The 22,523-nt window shown below is 41.6% G+C and overlaps 1 protein-coding gene across 1 annotated transcript; it reads right to left on the bottom strand.

The window, feature by feature from the left end:
• Positions 1 to 953: 953 nt before the first annotated feature.
• On the bottom strand, positions 954 to 19,035 carry SKIL (SKI like proto-oncogene). The gene is made up of 7 exons (XM_085069010.1): positions 18,911 to 19,035; positions 16,070 to 17,994; positions 12,065 to 12,162; positions 10,629 to 10,870; positions 10,183 to 10,424; positions 8,926 to 9,150; positions 954 to 6,104 (listed from the first exon to the last, which is right to left on the bottom strand). The coding sequence occupies exons 2-7, from the start codon at positions 17,174 to 17,176 to the stop codon at positions 5,943 to 5,945; spliced, it is 2,076 nt and encodes a 691-aa protein (XP_084925136.1). The 5' UTR covers positions 17,177 to 17,994; positions 18,911 to 19,035; the 3' UTR covers positions 954 to 5,942.
• Between the last annotated feature and the right edge of the window lie 3,488 nt (positions 19,036 to 22,523).

Genomic DNA, 22,523 nt, shown 5'->3' with positions numbered 1-22,523 from the left:
TGGGAGAGCAGTTCCTTAAAATAAGGAAAAAATATTCTTGTACTGATTTGAGGGGAAGAAAAAATACCAAAATGTGTGTGAATGTGCTTTCTTACCCGTCAAGAAAAACTTCTCAGTATGAATAAAATCCCCCAGAAAATCTACAAAATATTATTTGCAGCAAAAGTTATATTTTACTACAATATAGGAGGGTTAAGTTACCAACAGAATGCAGTTTATTGTTTTAAGTGATGAAAACTCAATGTAAATGAAGACTTGTGGAAGAACATGCAGCTTAGAGGAACTGCTCCCTTTTCTCCTCCATTGCTCCTTCCCTCTCCTACTCCAATTTTTCTATTTAATTTTTTTGATGCTACACAAAAACGTTACATAATGTAATCACATGGTTTACAAAAACTAAGGACTACTGATAGTCAATTGTCATCAGCAGTAACTATTTTTTCAGCAAATACAGTAAAACTCTGGTTTTAACTTCGTATAATCTCAGCACTTTATCCGGCAATGTGTGTTTTCAATCTCATTTATTATTGAGCTATGGAAGAGAGGTGTGAACAACTCAAACATTGCTTGAGCAGTCAAGTAGCAACGAGGCTGAGCACCAGAAAACGTGCCAAGTATGCAAGGAGTTCTATTTTCAGGTATAAACACCAAATTTATGCCAAGATACATGAAAGCTTAAGTGCCAATACCTTTACAGAATCATAAGAGCTTAAGAAAGTGGATCCACGGGGAGGGAAGGCTTTGATCTTGTAGATTTTATTTAAAATATCCTTTAGAGAACTGGGGATCTGCTGCAGGCTGCAGGAGCTCTGCTAACAAGTTTCAGTGTAATCAGATTTTAATTTACTGTAATCAAAGCAAGGAAGGTTCTGTCCTTAGAAAAGCACCAAGTTAAACATCTTCAAAAAGCCAAGTTTAGAAGTCAGTGTTCAAAAATAACACAGAGACAAGTGTTCTGACATTACAGTTCTTTATTTGTTTTTGAATCCACGATCTATACAGGTATTTACAAGGCATGGAAATGGATAACAGCACAAAATACAATTGAGGTATAAGCTAAGAGCACAGTATGTCATGTTTCAATAAATATAATTTAAAATTTGTAAACTAAGTGACCAGATAGATGCATCTTGTTTACTAAAACCATATAAAATATCTGTTAAATCTCACGTGAGGTAGAGGACAGTTTTGTGTGTCATGTAATGCAACCACAGCAACGCTGACAATAAGACTGTACATCATTGGCAAAGTATTGAAAATTGTTGAATGCACTGATCGTTTTTCACAGGCTTTTCCTATGGTTTCAGAATAGTCATTCAACCTGTTGCCTTGAGCTAACACGGACTCAGTTGTCTTGCAGCTACATTCTGCCATTTGAGAGAATTATACTGGCATGTCAACAGCAATAAATACTTTAGAGAGTGAGGATGAAAACACAAAAGAGTTCTGTCGATCACAGAAAGCAACGTGATGGCAACGAAATATTTCAGACCAACTTTTTATTATTTCCTAGAATTCGTCTAAATACAGTACAGCTGTGCTTTCCTTTAAGTGAGGTATCTCTTAGAAGAAAAAAAATTCAATTGATGTCGTTACACTTAATTAATTTTCAAATAGCAAAATTTTATACCGTGTTTGCTGTGCTTGGTGAAGTGCTTAAAACTTGTTTTTCAAGCATTTTCCAACTGAACCACTAACCCTGAAAAAAACAATTTGCTAAGTAATGGAGACACACTATAAAATCGTCGTGCAATTTGTAAGCAATAACTGCTTTCACAAAAGCTAAAAAATGACTGTATTTTTTAAATAGATATATGCAGCAAATAGAAAATTCTACAAGCTTTCTGTAAAGAAAACTGATGAACACTCACACTACAAATGTAATGAGCAAAAAGAAAACTGAAATTACAGCTTTCTGCTGCTTACTATCAATGGCTTAAATAAAATTACCAAAATATTGCAAGCACAGATTAATAGGTAGGAGAAATTACGTCTTTTGTTGACTTCACCATGTTATAGAAAACTCTGTTGTGTGGATTAATTACACGAATTAAGTGCAGAAAAAATACAAAGTTGTTATCTTTACTGACAATCAAAATATATACTCTACAAACAAGTGAATTCTAGGAAGCTGACCATGACAGCACTTCAAGGCCAACTTCCCAACTAATGCTAGGAAAGGTTTCCAAAAATTTCATAACACATTCTAGCTATCCCCTCCCCAAATACAAAACAAGAATGTATGAATAAAACATTGTGATTTCTAAAATACAGGCCAAGACTTATTTCTTTTCAGGCCACCAGTAGCTTTATGCTCCCACCCAACTTTTCCTACATCAACTAATTGCATTATGCCTTTACTATGTACAGATGGTTTTACACCTAAGCTATCAATATATTAAATATAGAATAAAATTAGTTTAAGAATGTGAAACATAACTACATTCAGCTAAATACTCGAACAGAACGATATGCTTTACAAAAACTAAAACACAGACTTAACTAAGTTTGGAGATTTAGATAAAAATCTCTTTTGTTGAGGGACACCTGGTTACACTGTGAGTGAGGGTGTTTCCAGACTGCCAACATTACAAGAGTTTTACCCTCTAAGCTCTTATATTTTATTGATTAAAGTAGACAAAGCATGTTAAAGTTCTCTTTTTAAAAAGTATAGGAGCAAACTAGGTCTTCACCTTGAATCCTAAATATTCCAAAAGGTGCACCAGGCAACTTTCATCTTGGTGTAGGTGCTTAATAAAGCAACCTTCAAATTATAGACAATTTTAGGACTTTGTTCTACAGGCTTCATGTCACAACTATCTGGGAAAACTACTTTCTTGCCTGAAAAGATCAGCAAGCAATGACTGAAGGCAAAACAAATAACAATAGATAAAATAAACATGCTATGACTAAAAGCAAAGACCTAATGACTGATTTAGTCTCTACCATTAAGTGTGCACTTAAGCAAGGGCTCTCAAGTGTGCCTTCCAAGTTCCTATGTCAGGCTGTAGAATAACCATTCAATAGAATTAGGATAAGGTAGTGAAAAAAAGGTCAACATATATTTGTTCTAGAACTTAAGAGCATTATTTACAATTTACTAAAAAACTATCTTTCAAAGACTGTGAGCACACAAAGGTCTATGGCACATTTATGTATACATTATTACTTAAAATCAGTATAAAATTAAGTCTACATGTATGAAAATTTTTTATGTTACGTCAAGAGCCTGAAAGCAGTATTTAAGAATTTTAAGAGGATTACAATAATTTAAAATGCATTCTAACTTTAGATTAACTAAATGGAATATTTACAAAGCTACTTTTAAGGTCATTTTAATAAATGTTCCATTAGCTTTATCAGCCAGATGTTCCAAAACGATTAGGAGGCCTTATCTGCAATTGGAATTGGTAAAATTTCCTACAGCTGCTGGAGCTCTTGCAATAGTGAAAATATTGGTACAAGGGATGGCCACCAGCATTTGAAGAGCCTCCAGCTGTGCTGGCTGAGGCACAGGAACCTGGGCTACACCAGCCCTGCTCTGCCTCTGCTGAACAACTGCTGGCCAAGGGGGACATCTGAGCAGAAGTCACAGAACACAGACAAGACCTGAATGGAAAAGGAATATTCACTATCCTACTAATATAATAATCCCAGGGGGATTCCAAACATTCAACAGCTAAGCTATAAATACCGTGGTGCATCAGTCACTGCAGCTGTGGGAAGGAGCTGTGCCTTTATCTACACCAACAGCCCCAGCCTGGTCCAAAACACTGAGAAGCAACACAAACAGACTTTCTCCATCCTTTACCAACATCCAGGTGGAACTGTTCAGTTTCCCAGCTCATCCAACACAGGATCTGCCAATCACATTGGACAACCCCAAGCTCTGTTCCCCAACCACCACATCTCTGTCAATATTCCTGCCTGCTCTCCCTGCATCCACAAGTCTGGTGGGTGGACAACAAAACATTCACGGCGTTTTTAAAGCAAGTGGTGCACACACAGCCAGAACCATTTAGTCAGCACCTTTCCCTCCAAACCAAGCTGCAAAGACAGGCCTTTTCCTTTTCAGTTTGGGGTTTTTTTGTCTTTTTTTTTAAAGCAAAAATTTGGAGATAGGAGCTGAAGAAGAGAAAAATATAATCCTGGTTTTCTTTTCTGGCAGGGGGTGGAACTAGACGATCTTTAAGATCCTTTCCAACCCAAACCATTCTATGATTCTCAACACTGACAAAGAAATTTTTTTCCATTAACCTGCTTTACTCATCAGTGTAAGTATGACACAGAGTTCATAAACAAAACTGTAGTTATTAAAAAAAATCATCCTATGACTCTGTGACATTTAATTTACCACCTCACTTCTCATTCAATTTAAAGATATGTGCAATTTTATCTTTCTCTGTGATATTCAGTCTTGTTATACCACTGACAGAGAAACAAAAAAAAAAAGTTTTCAGTTTTACTAGTTGAGGGGGAAAAAAACCAAATAATGTAGCTTTTTACTAGTGGTTTCATCCAAAATTAACTGAATTATTAAGAGAATATTAAACCTAAGTACCTCAAAACCAGAAGCTAAAAGCACAAGTTAAAATTATGTAATGAAGTTGTAAAATTACTAAAATATTCCTATTATTGACATGATCAGCTGACATCTGCCAACTGTATCCAACTTTTTGGAGAGAAGTGCAAAAACATTTTTCTTCATCCAACTTTGTAGCCATGCATTTAACCCACTAGGAACCAGACTTCAGAAGTACTCAAACATCATATATATACATAAAACAGTAATTCTGTACAATTACACATTTCCCAATGTTATAGCTTAACAAACATGCTGTATTTTCTTAATTCATGGTAAGCTTACCATGCCATTCAAATACAGAGACTATCAAAATGATTTTTCAAAGTGCCATACCTCAGAATTCTATACTTTAAGCTATGATCACAATGTCAGTTAAGGCCTGTTCTATGTAATGAAAGAAAAATCCACAAGTTGGCAAGAAGCTCAAAGTGTGGAGGCTTAGGGTACTAAAGAAATTAATATGTATTCCTTAATAAATATTCTTTTTCTTGAAAGCATTAGTATCTGAACAGTTAAGTCAAGCTTTCTCGGTTTCTAGAAGGAAAAACCCCACCCTTCAGCCTTTTATTAACATTTCTTTCATAAGTACTATAGAGAAAAAAACAGAAGAAAACTTGTGAATTTTTAACTTCCCAAGATTCCATTGTAATTGTAAATTTTTTAATTCACAAAAAAAAAAACCTAATGTTTTCTTCTTCCAGCAGAGCAAGCAAGTGCTGGCTCTAACACTCCTTAAATTGCTAATGAGTTTGTTAAATAGACAATACTGAAAAGATCAGTTGACTTCACACAATGAAATTATGGGAAAAACTCATGCTGGTACATCACTTTTTATGTTCAATCATCAATCAATTGTGGCAATTTTGAGCTCTGCCTTACAGACAAAAAGCTGCCTTTACTTTCCTCAGTTCAATAACATTTAATTCTCACTGAAACCCAAACTATTTTAGACCTTGAAGAATTCAGAATGTTTTTAATGTACTTCTATAACTGGATGTGCAATTGATAGCAAAATAAAGATACCCACATATGTTCTAACAGACAATGTTAAAAGGTGTAGAGTCCTGTAAGACTGCATTAGAAATAGACAGAAACTGGTCACTCTAAATCCAGAGGTTCGTATTTTTCATTGTTTGAGAAAAACACCAGTACAAATCAATGCAGATTTTCATTGGTTAGGAAAATCTAAAAATGTCTATCTATCTCTATTTATTTATATCTATGTATATCTTCACCTGGACCTGTCTGGGAAATAGAAATCCACAGAGAACACTTCTCAGCACACAAAAATTGTTCACAATCATTAAAACCAAAACACCCTGTTTGAAGGACGCAGTCGTGCTTCCTCTTCCAATGTCTATTTTCCTTTCCCATTTTTCGAAGATTTCAGGATCTGTAGCTTCAATTCTTTGATCATCATCTCTAACTTTTCCCGGGCCTCTCGTTCCTGTCTCAGTTCATCCTGGAGCTCTTGTCTATCTGCCTCTGCATGATCCAACCTCTGCCTCAACTCTGCCAGCTGTGAAACAGGAGACACAGAGAGACAGAGAGGCAGAATAAATTTTACCAAACATTTAAAATATCAGGAGGTCAGGGATGGCCACTGTGCATCAAAGTATTTCAGTCCACCAGAATTATGCAGCTATCAAGAATTATGCAGTTGCCTACTGCACCATTAGCAAGTAATGTCAATGTGCAAAGTTGCATAAACATCATACTATAATTTTAAAAAATTAGAACATTTTGTTTTTAAATGCATATAAATTGTAGTTAGACAAACTGTCACACCAGACTGTCAATAATACACAGAATCTGTTGGGAAGATTGTGATGATGTCTGCATCAGATGTGTCACAAATCCTAGAATAAACTGCATTTTTTCACTTCCCAGGTTTATTTCTCTTACCTGACAAAATATTACTTATCTATTTCAAAGCCTGAATGCATTTCTAGAAGAAAGAAAACCACCAACACTGTTTTCTGATACTCCTTAGTATAAATGAAACATTCAGAAAATCTTGAACATAACCATTGTGTGTGTGTATATTCAAATACAAATCTGAGTCCAGCCAAATGTTTTTGTGAAATATTCAGTGTTTAAACACGGAAATTAAGCATTCTTTTCTTCTTGGGAATACAGAAAGGCCCAAACTTGCTAGAATGTCACCAAAATTATTTACAGTGACAGCTGGAAACATATTTTCAAGTGTAGGAAAGTTACTTATTATTTATAGCATACTAGCAGCAGTTAAAACAGAGAGTAGACTGGAAACCAACTGTCCTCTCTCCCATTGATTTATGGGGTTATTTCTTACTAAAAGACCTCACTCAAGCTAAAAAATTCCATCTGCCTTTATAAAGATAGGTATCTATCTGATGTACATCCATCTCAGTGAAAATTAGGAAGACAGCTCATGAGAAAGAAAGAGCAAGAACATCCAGGGTATTATTGGTGTTCACCAACTGCTACAGAATGTACTGAGTGAAGGAATGGCTGTGCTGACTTTAGAGAAACACCACATTTCACTTCCACTTCTTTAATCAGAAATGCTCCAGCAGTTCTTAGGCAGCAACAGGCTGTTAATGCAAGTCCCGACTGCACAAGGGATGCAGTGAAGTGCTGCAGTGCAACAGTGCCCACTGCCTGCATGCTGCAGCATGTCCTGCCTGCAACACAGCTCTGGCTGAGATCTGATTTCCAGCTCTAAGGAAAGCCTCCTCCAGTACTGGTTATTCTGCCCTACTGGGATTGACAGGGTGGAGCAACTATTTCGATAAAGAGGTCAAAAAGGGGAGAAGACAGTGTGTCTTCAGACGGACCTAGAGAGGAGAAGAGACTTTTAAGCAAGTTGTAAATACCAAATTATTAATTCTGTTTAATGCACAAGGAGGGTTCCCTTCCAGTCCACAGCTCTCAGACAGAAAAGGCAGCCTGGGCAACTGTTCCAAGCACGTATCAGATTAAGACTTTTTTTTAAATGCTGTATACACAGCTTGGGGAAGTTCCCTGCTACCAAGACCTCTCTGTTTAACTCTGGTGCTTCTTGGAACCAAAATCTGCAAGATGTGATAAACGGAGAAGGTTCAAATTATACATTGTGAATAGATTCACCACAGAGGTAATAACAGAGAATTCCTTTAACACAAGGAATGTATTTAGTTTTCAAAGTCTAACTTCAAAAGAAACACCCAACCAATCTCCTTGGGGAACAGTCCACAGTTTTCACCCTCTAAAGGAAGTAAGCTGCACAAGCCATATAAAACGTGCTATACATGATGATCTTCATAAATTAGAACATGTTGTTACTTGCACTAATAGGGCTTGTACCAGATGTTTAGTAAATCAGGCCTTAGTCAGAGAGGATTATTTCTGGCAGCAAAGGCCAGGAATCAGTGGAGTGGGATGTCATGAAATTAAATTCATGAGAAGGATTTATGATGCGAGTCTCTGCCCTACTCACCAAAAATACCAAAACCTGTCTCTCAAGTACTGCCTGTTTCTCAGTTTGAGTCAGTAAGAACAGGAAATATACACAGCTGTGAACAAAGGACCACAGAGCTTTACTGAGCTCAAGTTTTAGATTTTGCTCACTTTAAAAATGAGTCTGTTAAGACTAGTTTTCTGGGACATGGTGCAAAATTAAAAATTTACTCATAACTACAGCTGGTTTTTAAAAGGCACATTCCAAGGTTCCCTTTGGCATTAACTATATTTTTTCCCATTGGAATGACATGAATAACCTCCAACATAAAGAAGCAATAGTAAAAGCTAAAAGGAAAGAGAGGAAAAACCATCTCCATAGGTTTTGACAAGAAGCAGGAATGAGAGACACTAATATGATTTTCATTTCTGAGAAAACTCTTGGCCTAATGCTTTGGTAGAGCACAGAGGGGGCTCATCAGATAGTGCAGAAGGTTCACCCACCAAGGAAGAAGAAGAAGAGCAGCAAGGTATGCTGTGAATCTGACAAAAATATGCTAAAGAGATTCGGTTTCTTTTTTTTTTTTAAACATAAAATAATGATAATGTTTAAGTCTATATGATGGGCAAGCCCATATACATTAAAAAGAGAATTTGTTTTACATGAGGTTGTAACAGACCTCATGTGTAAGTTTAATATTCCATCAATAACGTCCTATGTTTCTGTATGTTACATTCTACCTCAGTTTCAATCAAAGGAACAGGGAAATAAATATTGCTGTCACTGTGACCTATTTTGGTACTTGTCTGTGGTGTCAGAACATACAGAGAAAATGAAACCTTAAGGTGGCTGAACAACAACTTCACAACTTCCTGGTACACTAAATATGTTTTGTTTGAAATAAACCTTCCCTTCTCACCTGTGCTGCATATTCAGCTTCTTTATCTTTTTCCAAATTGGAGTCACAGCTACATTTTTGCTTCATCACTTGGTCCAGTTTCTTCTCCAAGTCTCTCTGCTCAAAATAAAATTCTTCCATTCTTTGTGCATGCTCTGCTTGCAAACATTCGAGTTCTTTTTGTAAATTCTGCTGCTCTTCAGTCAGTTCCTTCATAGCTTTAGAGTTACTTAACATTTCCACTTCCTGTAAAGAAAGATCAAGATTATATACTCCTTCGTTCTAACAGCAGAAAAGTAAAAAAATCTGAATTTAAAAGTGTATCTGGAACTAATGAGGCCAAAAAAGACCATTTGTAACAACTAATAAGAACAGCCTCCTAATAATATTTATCTGCTTGACAATGACAGCCTGGAATTCTGTAACAAACATCTAACTTTTAAGAAATTGCTTATACTTCCAAGTACATGGAGCTTCCAGAAACAAATTTCTGGAGTTCCAGCAGTGAACCTCAAGAAGAAGCACTGATTCACTAAAATATACTTTGAAGATGCAAAGAAGTGCAGCATCAGAAAATGAAAGCAATTGTTTGATTTCTTTGTCCACTGGCATTTTGGTATTTTTAAACTCAACTTTTCTAAACTTATCCACAAGCTTTACCTCCAACAGCAGAACAACTTTAAAGCAGCAGCTCTAGGGCCCTACCTGAGTTCCCAGGTTCAGAGATTAGCATTTAAATTAAAATAAAATAACTTAAAATAAGATTTTAGGTCTGTTCCATGCATGGAAGAAGCAAAGAAAGCACTTAACTGAATTCAGAAAACAGAAATGTGACAAGTGAACACCAGACTCTAAAATAATTCATTTTTTAAAAAAATAAAAGACTAAAAAGAAAATCCCTAAAAGCAAGGCTTAGCAAACAGGAATAGGAAGTGGTGTTCTTATTTATACAGGGCACTGATAAGACCATTCCTAGAATACTGGTATCTGCATCTTTAAAATCCTGAAAATTGAGACATTTCAGAGGATATAGCAAAAGCAGGAGCTGCTTGGACCCGACAGCTGCAAACCAAAGAGACGCCAATTATTAGTGGGCTCAAAACTCAGGAGCATAAGGGATATTGAAGATTTGTTGTCTGGATTTAAGCTGAGGGAAAGATGATCTGTGTGCTTTGGTGTTTCTAAATGAATGCAATCTGTGATATTGACTGTGGAGCCAGCAAGCTCACACCAGCTCCCTGCTGTGCAAGGGGAAATGCATTCAGACTGCCACTGTACCATTTGAAGCTGCTGTTTCCTCCGCAAAATCGTGTTTAGTTTTTCCTGCTGCTTGATGTAGGTTTTCATTACTTCTTCCATGATCTTTCCCTTGTCATCCTCACAGCTGATGTCTTTCATGAGGGTGGGGGACAAGGTTCGTGCATCAGCACCTCCCTCACCACGGCCAGAGTCTCTGGTGATTTTGGAAGAAACACGCTCAGACTTTGCACCTCTTGCAGAACGAGTTGACACAGGAGGATCTACACAGAAAAGAGCAGAGAACAATCATCACAGGAAGTTCAGCTTCCAGAGTGAAAAAAATGCAAAGAAAACCGAGATTATAAAAAGGTGGAGGGAACTTTTGGAAACCTGATCGGACATCACAAAATTCTAGCTTGGTGTTAAGCTTTCCAAAATTCTGTGGTACAAAAATCAAAGACTTCAACGTAATTTTCACTACTCACCTAAACGTTTATGTGGCTGCTCCACACCAGTTTTCAAGTCAATTTTTTCCTGTTCTTCAAGAGAAACCTCTGGATAGGAGGCAGCTCTTTTGTGCTTTCCACTACTGAGCTTCTTCTCTGACTGCCCAGGTGAGGATTTATTAATTTCTGAAGCTTTTACCGCTGTTTTTGCAACATCCTTGTATTGAGATGCAAGAGATACATTCGGGGCAACCACTTTATCACACATATAAAGGTAGTAACTGAAACAGCAGAAGAGTAAAATATGTGATGAAAGGTAAGACAATAAATGGTGGCTGGTTGAGAGTAGTAAGTTTAATTTAATGTGTATTCAAACTGTAAAAGCATTAATGAAAAATAAGCATGTCCTTTTTCAATTTTTCCTATGCAAAAGGAAAGCCTAACAATTCACTTAATCATTACTGAGTAGATTATCTAGATAAGGGTTTGAAGCTATCAAACAAGCAGATTTTCCAAACGTGGCTGATTAAAAAAAATTACAGAAAATCATATGAAGACTTCATTTAATGCAAAGAGTGAAATTAGAATGCCACTGAATCCAGACTCTCCAGCATTTTCATAGTCCTTATATTAGCAATGGAGGATGGGGAAGTGCTCAGTGATGTGAGAATGAGCACCTCACTTGTTAAATAGCAAAGCTGAATTCTGGCAGTCCTGGGGAATGTCTGGACCTTCCTTCCCACATACACTGAGCTGCCCATTTGGATTTTCACAGCTCCTGGACTCCTGGGAGCATCCCTGTGTCCCACCCTAACCTCACCACTCAGCCTAGTACAAAGGCAAGAAAGCCCCAGGTGTGTTCAGGTCAGTGCCAAGGTCACCAGTGTAACAATGCTGGAGTTCAGCTGCTGTCCTCAACACTTCCCTTTCTCCTGGCTCTGAAGCAAGGCACCAGCAGAAACAGAACATGAGGGGCCAGCACAGAAGTTCCTCCATGCCCGTGTTTGTGTGGGAACCAGAGTGATGTGTGTGCACCAAAAAGGCTCTGCTCTGACCCAAATTCAGGACCTGTGTAACCACAGGGGTGAGGGCAAGAGGAACATCAAGAAAAGCTGTTTCCCTCACTGCTGCAGGTAACTGTGCAAGAAGTCAAGGAAATGCACTTGGTTTCTAAAACCAGGAAACCAGTCCACAGACAATTCAGCTGCAGCCCTCGTTCCCTTCCTTGTGGCAGAAAGCCTTCAAACACCTCTTCAAATCTTTTCTGGAAGGAAATTAAGCTGTCCTCAAGGTAAACAGGCCCTTTGCAGCTTTCCACATGCACATATTGCATTATAATATGAAAGGTAAAAATAACCCCTGTCTTTTCTACTAAGAAAGGGGAAATTTTAATTACATTTCAATTGTATTGCCTGCTGCCAGAAGTATTTAGATACTTGACAGTACTTATAGTTCTACACAGGAAATCCAGTTACCTGGGATGGAAAAAGGAAGGTGGTTGAGGATCAGTTTCTGCTTCTTGCTTTATAACTGGATACCACTGTGATAATTCCAGGTTCTGCTGTGGCTCTGCCTAAAGAAAAGAAAAGAAAAGAAAGTAAACTGGTATTTGAGACATGGATATGGGTTATTTACATTTTCATAAACACTCCTCAGAGGAACAGCACTTACACCATTAATACAGACACACCAGAGAAACTGGGCTACTGGGAAATGGGGTGTCTTTGGCAGAGGTGCAGAGTGATGCAAACCACAGAAGTTTCTTTGATCTCCAATATACCATTGCGGCAAAATAGCAATGAAATTAAAAGAAAATCTCTTTACAGACCTCTATCTAAAAGCTCTGCTGACTTTCCAGAACTCTGCTAAACAAATTTAGGAGAAACAGAAAGCAGGAACTGACAGATAGTTTATTTCAAAATAAACGGAACAATGTGCTGGCGTTCCAGAGAGAGAACTTTCTTCAGTTATCACAAATTTTTATTACAGAAGCAGGCAAAGCTGCTCAAAGAAATATGACAACTCCATTCCCTCTGCAGCAGAAAACAAATTAACTCAGGTGCACCTGACCATGGCAGGGACCAAACCCCACCCACCCCATTCTGACCAAAACTTCCAGTCCACAAAACTCTGCTCTCACAATGAAACTGAAATTCAGCTCCACCCCTGCAGCTCCTCAAATCACATCCAACACAGACAGAAAGGGAGGGAGGGCATATGGAAGAAAAGCTCTGGAGTAGTAAATTCATAAAAAGGCTTCAAATAATGAAGATTTGAATAATCGCTAGAAAAATGGCCTCATCCTGACACTTGTCAAGTTTTTTCTTCTTACTCAGATCATTCTAATAATTTAAATAATCACATATAATCTACTTATACTGCAGCTAGTATGCAGTGATCTGATTTTAGCTTCAGACCAGATTTGTCTGTATTTTAGGACTCACATTTTAACACGCTTATATATTTACATATGAAATTATCAGGTCATCTCTATTTTCAAATTACTAGGTCAGGTTTTTGCTTTTTTTTTTTTACCTATTTCATATGGAAACTGAATTTACTGTCTACCCCTTAGCATGCATCTTGCAAATGAATTTCATAGCATGCAATCACATTTTTACTCAGGAAAGAAAATTAAATGTAACCATAAATAAACATGAAGTCTTTTTCTAAAAGGATTCTTCCCTCACCATCCAGGTAAATGAAATGAGGCATCTACTTCAATATATATATATATATATATATGTGTGCATTTCATTACCCAACAATTTGTTTATTTTAGAAGCTCTTAAATAACTCTGTAAACACAACAAGTTGAATTGAATTACTTCCACTCAAACTGTTTAAAAGGGCTACATGAAAAATGCCTTATTTTTCTCGGAGGCTAGTGGGACAAAGCTGTTCTTTAAGAAAAAAAAATATACAGGTAAGTAATGATTTCAGTGTAATCATTAAATCAGCAGTTTTAGCAGAGATTGAATTTATAAAACACTCCAAAGAAATGTTAACCCTCCACACTGTGAGATTTCCCACACACACTGTAATGAGCTCAAGGAATCAGTTTGAGAAGCAAGACAAAGTTTCAGTGCAGAGATGATGAGAAACTGTCGCAAAGTCAAAGGGAACAAGGATCTGTCAGCAGAGACTCAGTGACAGCTGTTCCATGAAGAGCAGGTGGATGTTGCACTGCAGTCTAGAACTCCACAGAAAATTGTGACAATCAAGCACACAGCTTACAGCACAAAGAACAGAAAGGAATTAATCTCAAGAGTACTTTGCTCTTAAAATATTGAAACAAAAATGCATTTGCACTGTGAGGTGAAGAAACTCAGAGTGAAATGCTAAGGAGAAAGGCAAAGCACAGGATCCAGGATGCTCCAAAGACTATGGGACTTAAGTAATTCATTATTACTAGATGGGCAAAGACCTAGCCAAGGGCAACTGTTCTTCCAGGGCCCTCCAAGATAACCACCAAGATGTGTCAGCACTTCTGAGGACTGACTCAGCAAAGGTGGTGAGGAGGTGACAGAACAGCAAATGGAACATCCTGCTAATATAAATTCCCCTAGGAGTGTAAGGAAAGGCAATGACTGTGTGTTGTACCTAATAACTCTCCCACGACACAGAAGTGAGGTTTAAAAAAAGGCTGTGGCTGTCCCATCCCTGGAGGTGTTCAAGGTCAGGCTGGATGGAGCTCTGAGCAATCTGGTCTAGTGGAAAGTGTCCCTGCCCAGGGCAGGAGGTGGAATGAGATGATCTTTAAGGTCCCTTCTAACCCAAACCATTCTGTGATTCTAGGAAAAGACAACTGAAGCAGCCTAAGCTTCCCCAGGACAAGGAAACGGAAACTGCATTCCAACATTGCCCTCTTACACTCTTTTAATCTTTTGTACTTCCTAGATGAATATCCACAAGACGGAAAAAAACTCGAAACCTCCCCCAACATCGTATTTTGTTCAGGTTTTCACAGTTTCTCACTCTGGTTTCATATATTGCTTTGTAAGAAAGAACTACACAGGTCTGCAATGGAAGGCTGCAGAAAGTTTTAGTATTTCATCTGCACCAGCCCAGTCCAAATTACTGCCACTGCTAATTTCAGTTGGGTTTTTTTTTTTCATCTTTGCACATGAAACTGAAAGATTTCATTGTCTCTGAAAGGGAAGCAACATTTATAGACATGAATATGGAAGACTATTTCTACTGTGCATCCACCATGCTGTAGTTCATTTCCCACACTGGCATTGCAAAGATAAAGACTGACATGTCTCTATCAGTTGAAAAGCAAAGTCTCTTTGCTAGGAGACTGCATCTTCAAATAATTCTGCATGTGGAAGCATGCCATACTGCAGACTTCCATGGGAATCTGCTGTTAAAATCTCTTCCTGCAGACTGGCACCACTGTAGCAATACCTGTTACTACAGTCAGCCTTCCTGCAGTGCTAACTTTTCAGAAATTTATGCTGCAAGGTGTCAACTTATAGCACCCCTTTTTGGGCTCAACCATCTGGGCTGCTCTTGCTGCTATTTTGAAATCCACCACAAAACATCCAACAAGCAACATGGATTTATCATCAAACCAGTAGCCATCAAACAGAGAGAGAAATGCTGAACACACCAAAAAGAACAGCCATTGGGCAGAAACCATTAAAAACCTCTTAAAATTTAAATGATACCCCAAAATTGTGCTTTCTATGAATGGAAACATCTATGATATTAATGTTTCTCTGCTGCTTGTCCTATTATTTAAAGTAGAAGCCCTCCAAGGGACAAATAAGCTCTGTATTTTGGAACCACAGCACAGACTTGCAGCAGTATTTTAGGAAAAAATAAGATGTCTATTATTAACTATTGTCAAGATACCGGCCTACAGCTCATTACTTGGGCTGCTTAAAACCCCCTCTTTTTGGCATATTTCACTGCACAAGTGGTTTAAACAGAAAGCTCTTGCTGAACAAGCAGACTTTGGGCTTCTAAATAGCCATTTAGCAAAGCACCATTACCCTGCACACAGGTCATGAGATGGGTGGCCAGCAAGCCAGGTTGCCATCCAGCCCACGTGTGTGTGCTGGAATACAAATAACAAATGAAGAATTCATTTGTAATACTTGATTTTCAAGCTCCTTTCTGCTTTGCTCAGCTGCTGCAGCACACGCTGCATAAAACCTACTCAAAGGTCAAATGGGAGAATGAAAATTTCCACAATAGCCTGAATTTTCCAGAGTTTGTATACTTTAGGACAGAACAAGAACCAACAAAGCCAAGCCAGCTCGAATGGTTACTTGGAGCCCAAAGAGGAAAGAAATTACCACCCCTTTTAATGAGAAATGTTATTTCCATGGTGAAGCTCTCTCACAAATTTAACTTAGGCTTGATGTGACAAGCTTTCCCACTTAGAAAAGCCAAGTAACGCACTTCTAAAACAAGTATTTACGTGTGAGCAGAAAGAGATATGGGAGTTTTACAACACCAGGTGGACTTACTTTGGACCGCGTTCTTTTCTGATTTTTCTCGCTGAATTTCTCCTTCATTTCCTCCAAGAGATGCTTCAGTTCTCTCTCCTCTGATGTGCCCAGGTATTTTTGGTTAATGTGCAGGTAGCAGTGCCACTTGGCCGACTCAAAGCCCCAGTGGCAGGTCCTCTTGTCCGGGGATCTGTGTGAATGCATCACGAAGGTCTGGGGCGAGAACATCCCGTAGCATTCCAAGCACTGGATACACGGGTCATCTGGGGCAAGGTAGAACTGAGGTGCAAACAACCCCTGGCATTTGCCCAGGCATTCATGCTCTACTTCAAAGGCACTGCCAGTCTCTTTCAGCTGGGCCAAGGTGTTCTTACCAGGGAGGAAACTGCCACTTTGGGGGAAAGTGCGAGGGCGCAGTAAAGCATTGCATAGTCTCTGAGCATCTGTCAGTGTGATGAGCCCACAGGACGGAGCGTTGAATGGAAGAATTCCCAAAACCTTCAGAATATGAAGCTGGTCAGAAGTGCACCTTGAGCAGTAGATATAAAGCTCATCACACACCGTGTTGATCTGCTGCAAGGAAAAGTCTCGGAGAACCGAATTCAACACTTGAGGCAGGCAAAGTCTTTTTTCTCCTCCGACTTTAAAACAAGAGATGGATTCCCCCTCGAGCAGGGTCTGGGTGAGCTCTGTGGAGCTGTCTGGAGGGATGAGCAGTGGACCAGAGAGTATTTGTGGTGATGGGAGAGGCAGGAAGACGGTGGGTGACATACTTTCCTGGGAATACCGAGCTGAAAAAGCGGCAGGTCCACCCAGCGAACTCTGGCTGCTTAGGTGGAACTGTGCCAACGTGTGTTTCAAACCTGGATTTAAACTCAAAGGCTCAGATAGTGAAGCACTGTTTGGCTTGGAGGTCTCCCCATCAGCCTCCACAGGAGTTTCATCATAGTCATCCAAGTTTTCCTTCTTTATTGTTGGCAATTTATTTATTACGACCTGCACTTTGTTATTTACATGCATTTCTGTCATTGCTTTTTTCAATGGAGGACTCCCATCCTCTTGGATCCTGCTCCGTTTTTGGTCTGAAACCAGACCTAGAGGGAAGTTTATCTGTGGGCTTTCCATCACTAAACACTAGAACTTTAATTAAGTCAGTCCTGAATGTGCATTTTCTTGCTTGTTCATATAAAAAATAGTTTCATGCGATCTTGGATTACCTCAGGTACACCAAGTTGCACACTTCTTTCACTAAAACATTACTTCCTCAGCCTCCAACAGTAAAAACTGTAACCATTTTGCATGTAAAACCATAAAATTACTAATGGAGAGGTTACACAATTTTCTTAGTTATTTGCTCTATTTTATAATACAAAAACCCCAATGCAGTATGTATACAAAAGGTTTTCTTCATACCCTACCCACTATTTTACACAGCAGTCTTGTCCAGCAATTTAGTAAAAAATGATGCACTGATGCGTTTTCATCCTCAATCATTTTTTTCCTTTAAAAAATATACTGTCTTTTCAAATAAGTCTCTATTTAAATATTAAAGTAGAAAAATGGGCTCAGTTCGAAGAATGTCAATCTTAACGCAACTGATCCAAAACGTAGTTTAAGTTGTGTGAAAATTTTATTCAGCACTTTCAGCTCCCAGAGATCAAACACAATCTTAAGGGCTTGCTTTATTGTGCTGCCAGCTTTATGATTTCACCACCACCGTGACAGCTACTATGGCAGTTCACAAATAAATCCTCAAATTAAAGGCTGATCCAGATCGACGGCAAAAACTAAACGTCCCTAGAGAGTCACCTTTCGCCCAGATGTCACTGGCATGTGTCAGAATTTTCCCAGCCCGACTTATTAGTAATAGAGGTGAGATCCAGGCCATGGGCTGAATTCATGCCGTGTGCTAGTGCAGAGTTCTGTCAGTCCTTCCTGATAACCTGCGAAAGAGAGAGAGGCTGATCACAAGCAATCCCACAGTTTGCCCACTGCCTAAAGGGACTTCAAGAGAGCAGGAGAGGGACTTTTGACAAGGGCATGGAGTGAGAGAACAAGGGGGAATGGCTTTAAGCTGAGAGAGGGAAGGTTTAGATTTGATAAATGGAAGAAATTATTCTCTGTGAGAGCAGTGAGGCACTGGCAGAGGTTGCCTAGAGAAGCTGTGGCTGCCCCATCACTGGAAGTGTCCAAGGCCAGGTTGGACAGGGCTTGAAGCAACTTGGGCTAGTGGAAGGTGTCCCTGCCCATGGCAGGGGGGTTGGAAGGAGATGAGCTTTAAGGTTCCTCGCAACCTAAACCATTCTGGGATTCCCTGCCAGAGGCAGCGTGCGTTTCCCAATAACTCGCGGAACAGCGGGACAAGCCCCCGACCGACGGGCGACACCGGCGGGGGAGGGGGCGGCCCGGAGCGGCTCTCGCGGCGTGCTCGCCCCAAAGGACGGGCGCTCGGGCGAGCGGAGGGCTGGGCACCGGCCCCGCCACGCCGGGCACAGACCCCTCGCCCCGCAGCCCCTCCCGGGACGCCGCATCCCGCCGCTCCCTCCCGCGCCGTGACTCACCCGGCCCCGCCGGCACCGCTCCGGGCACGGCTCAGCCCTTCCCCCTCCCGCCGCCGGGCTCGCCCCTCCGCCCTGCCCGGCTCCCCGCTGCCCCCAGCCGTGCCGCGCCGCGCCGCTCCGCCGCCCCCGTCTCCTCCCCCCGCCGGCACCGGTACCCCGCTCCCCCTCTCCCCGCCGCCCCCGCGCCGCCTCCCCGCAGCCGCCGCTCCCTCCCATCCCCCGCGGGCGCTCCCGCCCTTCCCCCACGGCTCCGCCGCCCCGCTCCCCGCCGCTCCCGGTAAGTTCCCCGGCTGCTCACCCGGCGCCGCGGGGGCTCCGGCGGCCGCGGGGAGCGGAACAGGCGCCGCGCTCGCGCCGCCCACCCGTGACCTCACTGCGGAGACCGAGACGGCGGCGGCGGCGGCGCGCGGGCACGAACCCGCCGGCGGCGCGCGCCGGCCCCGCCCACTGTCTGGGGCAGCGGCGGGAGCGCCCGCCCGCCCCTCCCCCGCCGCCGCCTCAGCGCCGGGAAACCCGGCCCGGCCTTCCCCCCTGTGCCCGCGGGGAGAGCGCAGGAAGAGAAATAAAATATAAAAATAGAATAAATATTTATTTGATGTACGTTAAAAAGTGAATATACGTGGAAAAGTGTTGTTTCTGCCCGGCTCCCCCTCAGCCCGCCCGGGTCGAGCCCGGCCCCGCGCAGCCCTGCCGCCGTTCCCCCGTCAGCACCCGAGAGGGGCCGGCTGAGGGACGGGGACGGAGCGGCAGCTGGGGCGGGGGCGAGGGAGGGAGAGCGGCCATGGCAGAAGGGGAAAAGCCGGGCGGGAGGAGGCCCCGGTGCTGGCGGGGAGCTGTCGGGCGTGTCGCTCCCCTGAGGCGCGGCGGCGGCGGCGGGCAGAGGCCGCCAGCGAGGGGGTCTCCGTGACTGCCTTAGTGACTGCCCGCCAGCGAGGGGCTCCCCCTGACTGTGCCTCAGTGGCTGCCCGCCAGCGAGGGGCTCCCCCTGACTGTACCTCAATAGCTGCCCGCCAGCGAGCCTCCCTAAAACAAGGTCCCTCAGCGACGGTCCCTCAGTGACTGTCCCTCACAGAAGGTCCCTCAGCAAGGGTCCCTCAAAGATGGTCCCCTCAGTGACTGCCCCTCAAAGAGGGTCCCTCAGCAAGGCTCGCTCAGTGACTGTCCCCAGCGAGGGTCCCCACAAGGTGGGCTGTGCGCTGACACTGCTGAGGACTGGGAGACGTGGGGACGCGGGTGAGTGCGATGGTGGCTGTCCCCGAAGCAGTGTCACAGACCGCTCCCTACAGCCACGGGCTCGCAGGAGATGCTGAAGCGCAGACGTTTTGGGAAGCGGAATGATCAAACCGCGGAGAGGCGGGGAAGATGCTCTCCAGGGACTGCTTAGTCGCGGTACAACTCGTTCATGTATTACAAGTTTCTTCTGCCTGCAAGAAGCCCAAAGCTTTTCAGTTTACATCTTTGTGAAGACAGCGCTTCAACTGGGATTACGGCGCAATCCAATTTGCCGTTTCCTTTCATCCCACACAGTTACATATTTCGGTGCGAGTACAAAAGCGCAGCACATGAAAATGGGGCAGTTGTACAACCACCAGGCACCGCTTAGCACCGGTCAGCGCTGCCCGCGGCTGCCGAGATCCCTTCCTGCTTCCTAATGCCGTCCCAGGAGGATTATTGCACACAGAAAACCTGCCTCGTTGCTGAGAAGCTGAGAGAGGGGTTTGATGCTCTTTAATCCTTGACTTCGCACCTTTGATATGGTCAGATTTCCTCTGGGCTGCCCGGGCTCGCTGATGGAGAAGCCCTTGAGCATCACTGCAAAGCTGCTTCACGAGTCACCTTTTAACTCGCACTGAAACCACCGTGTGAGAAATGTCCTCTCACTACTTAAATTTTGAAAGGATTTATTCACTCGTTTTCAGAGTACAAACAACAATAAGAGGCTTAGAACGGCTGTCTGCCGTTACACAAAGGGAAGTGCAGCGCTGGGTGCTTAGCCTCCGATGGGGAAAAACCAGAGGCACACCTGGCTAGGGGATACAGTTTTTATAACCCCCTAACCCAGCCTCCTTCAGGTGTCCTTTCTAGGCTCTTCTGGTACGTTAGCTGCTTGCCCAGCTCTCCCCTTTCTTAACCATAACATTTAAGTTAGCCACAACAAGTTAACAATTAGACATAACAAATTTATAGAGGTAACCATAACATTATCAGCTAACCCCAACAAATCTATGGAGGTAGTCATAACATTTACCAATTAGCCCCAACAAGTCTACAGAGGTTCACTCCAGAATTCAGAAAGCAACTTTTCAAAATGTTCTTAGCCATAACATATCCACAACCATTAATAAATAACCATAACAAATACCTTATAACCCTTTACGAAAGCCAGCTCCATGACTTCATTTATAACACACCACATCAGCTACGGTATCTTCAACAAGATCTTTGGATCTGAGTGATCTTTAAGGTCCCTTCCAACCCAAACCATCAGGGTTTTATAGAAAACCAAGCATATTTGTGAAGAATACTAACACCCTGTACTTATTTATTAAGCAGATACAAGGTCTGCCTAAAAACCACATCAATATGGCAGAATTAAACAAGATTTCTGAATCCACCAGCTTTTGGAGCTGATTCTGAAAGACACGGACCTGTGAGGGAATTGTCTAGACATTCTAGACATTCCTGTCTGCTTCACCCTCCTGGACTTTAGGACCTGATTTAAAAAAACACATAAACATCTCTTCAAATACCAATCACTGAAATGCACTATGTCATAATTCCTTTTGAATTTACTGAAGAAAATGCAAGATGTCTAACATCATAGCTGGACTGATCTATGTCTGTGAGGAAGGCAACATATGTAGGCAGATATTCCATCTTTTATTAGACCTACTGATGTAATGGAAGCTTAGGATTCAGTGGCATTGTTTAATTTGTTGGTTGGGGGTTTTTTTTCCCCAGGTTCTGCTGCAGAAATATTCCATTTCAGGTTGCAAATTCTGGTAACTATTGTGCTGTAATGATAGTGTTGCTATAGAGCTACAATAATCAGGCAATGGAAGACAAGGTTTGTAGGTAGAGGATTGTCTAAAAAAAGATATTAACTCTGCCTACAATTTCTACTGTGGACTGTGAAAAGCAGTTCTGAAGATCCTGTGCAACTAAAACCTGAGTTACAGACCTTTGCAAGCAGTAATAAAGTGCACTAACAGCACAGGAGGAATTTTTCTTTGATTAATAAAGTGTCTGAATTTTCAAGAAGTGCTGAGGCTGTAGGGAAGCTCACAAACTTTGCATATGCAAAGTCCCTGAAGATGCTAAAGAGCACAATTTAACTGTGAACAAAGATGGTGCATTTTCTTCTCTGTTGAGATTATATTGTGCTTTTTAAAGAGAAAAAAAATCACTTTAGTAGCAATGTTTAACAGTAATTTGTAACATTTAGACCACTCTTGTGAAACCTCCTGTGACACATGTAGTAACACCGACTACATACTGTATTAGATACCCTATTACAGGTTGTGTTTTAAGCACAAAAAGTTGATAGATTTTGGCAGACACCACATCCTACAGGACAAGTCACAGTGGGGAGAGTGTACCAAACACTTCAGCTCCTGAAGAACTTGAACTATTCCTTAGTGCCAGCTTGCTCTAAGAGGGGTGTAAATTCAGACACTGTGCTCAGGCTTAGAAGTCAAATGTGGACACAGAAGATTCGTGGTTCTATTTGTGCCTGAAAAAGCCACCTCCCACAAAAGCTGCACAGACCTGGGACGCAGATGCTGCTCTGCCTTTAATTATTGTTGATTCAATGGTAAGAGTCCACCTTTTAGGTATAGAGTCCAGATCCCTTTACCATAAGGAGGAAAAAAAGAAAATGTTAAAACAAACCCATGGGGAAACAGATTGCA

The sequence above is a fragment of the Lichenostomus cassidix genome, chromosome 9, assembly GCF_008360975.1.
Source record: "Lichenostomus cassidix isolate B80296 chromosome 9, HeHo_3.0, whole genome shotgun sequence".
In the NCBI taxonomy this organism is placed as follows: Eukaryota; Metazoa; Chordata; class Aves; order Passeriformes; family Meliphagidae; genus Lichenostomus; species Lichenostomus cassidix.
The sequence above is the reverse complement of the archived record's forward strand: the minus strand, read 5'-3'. Positions and strand labels throughout refer to the sequence as shown.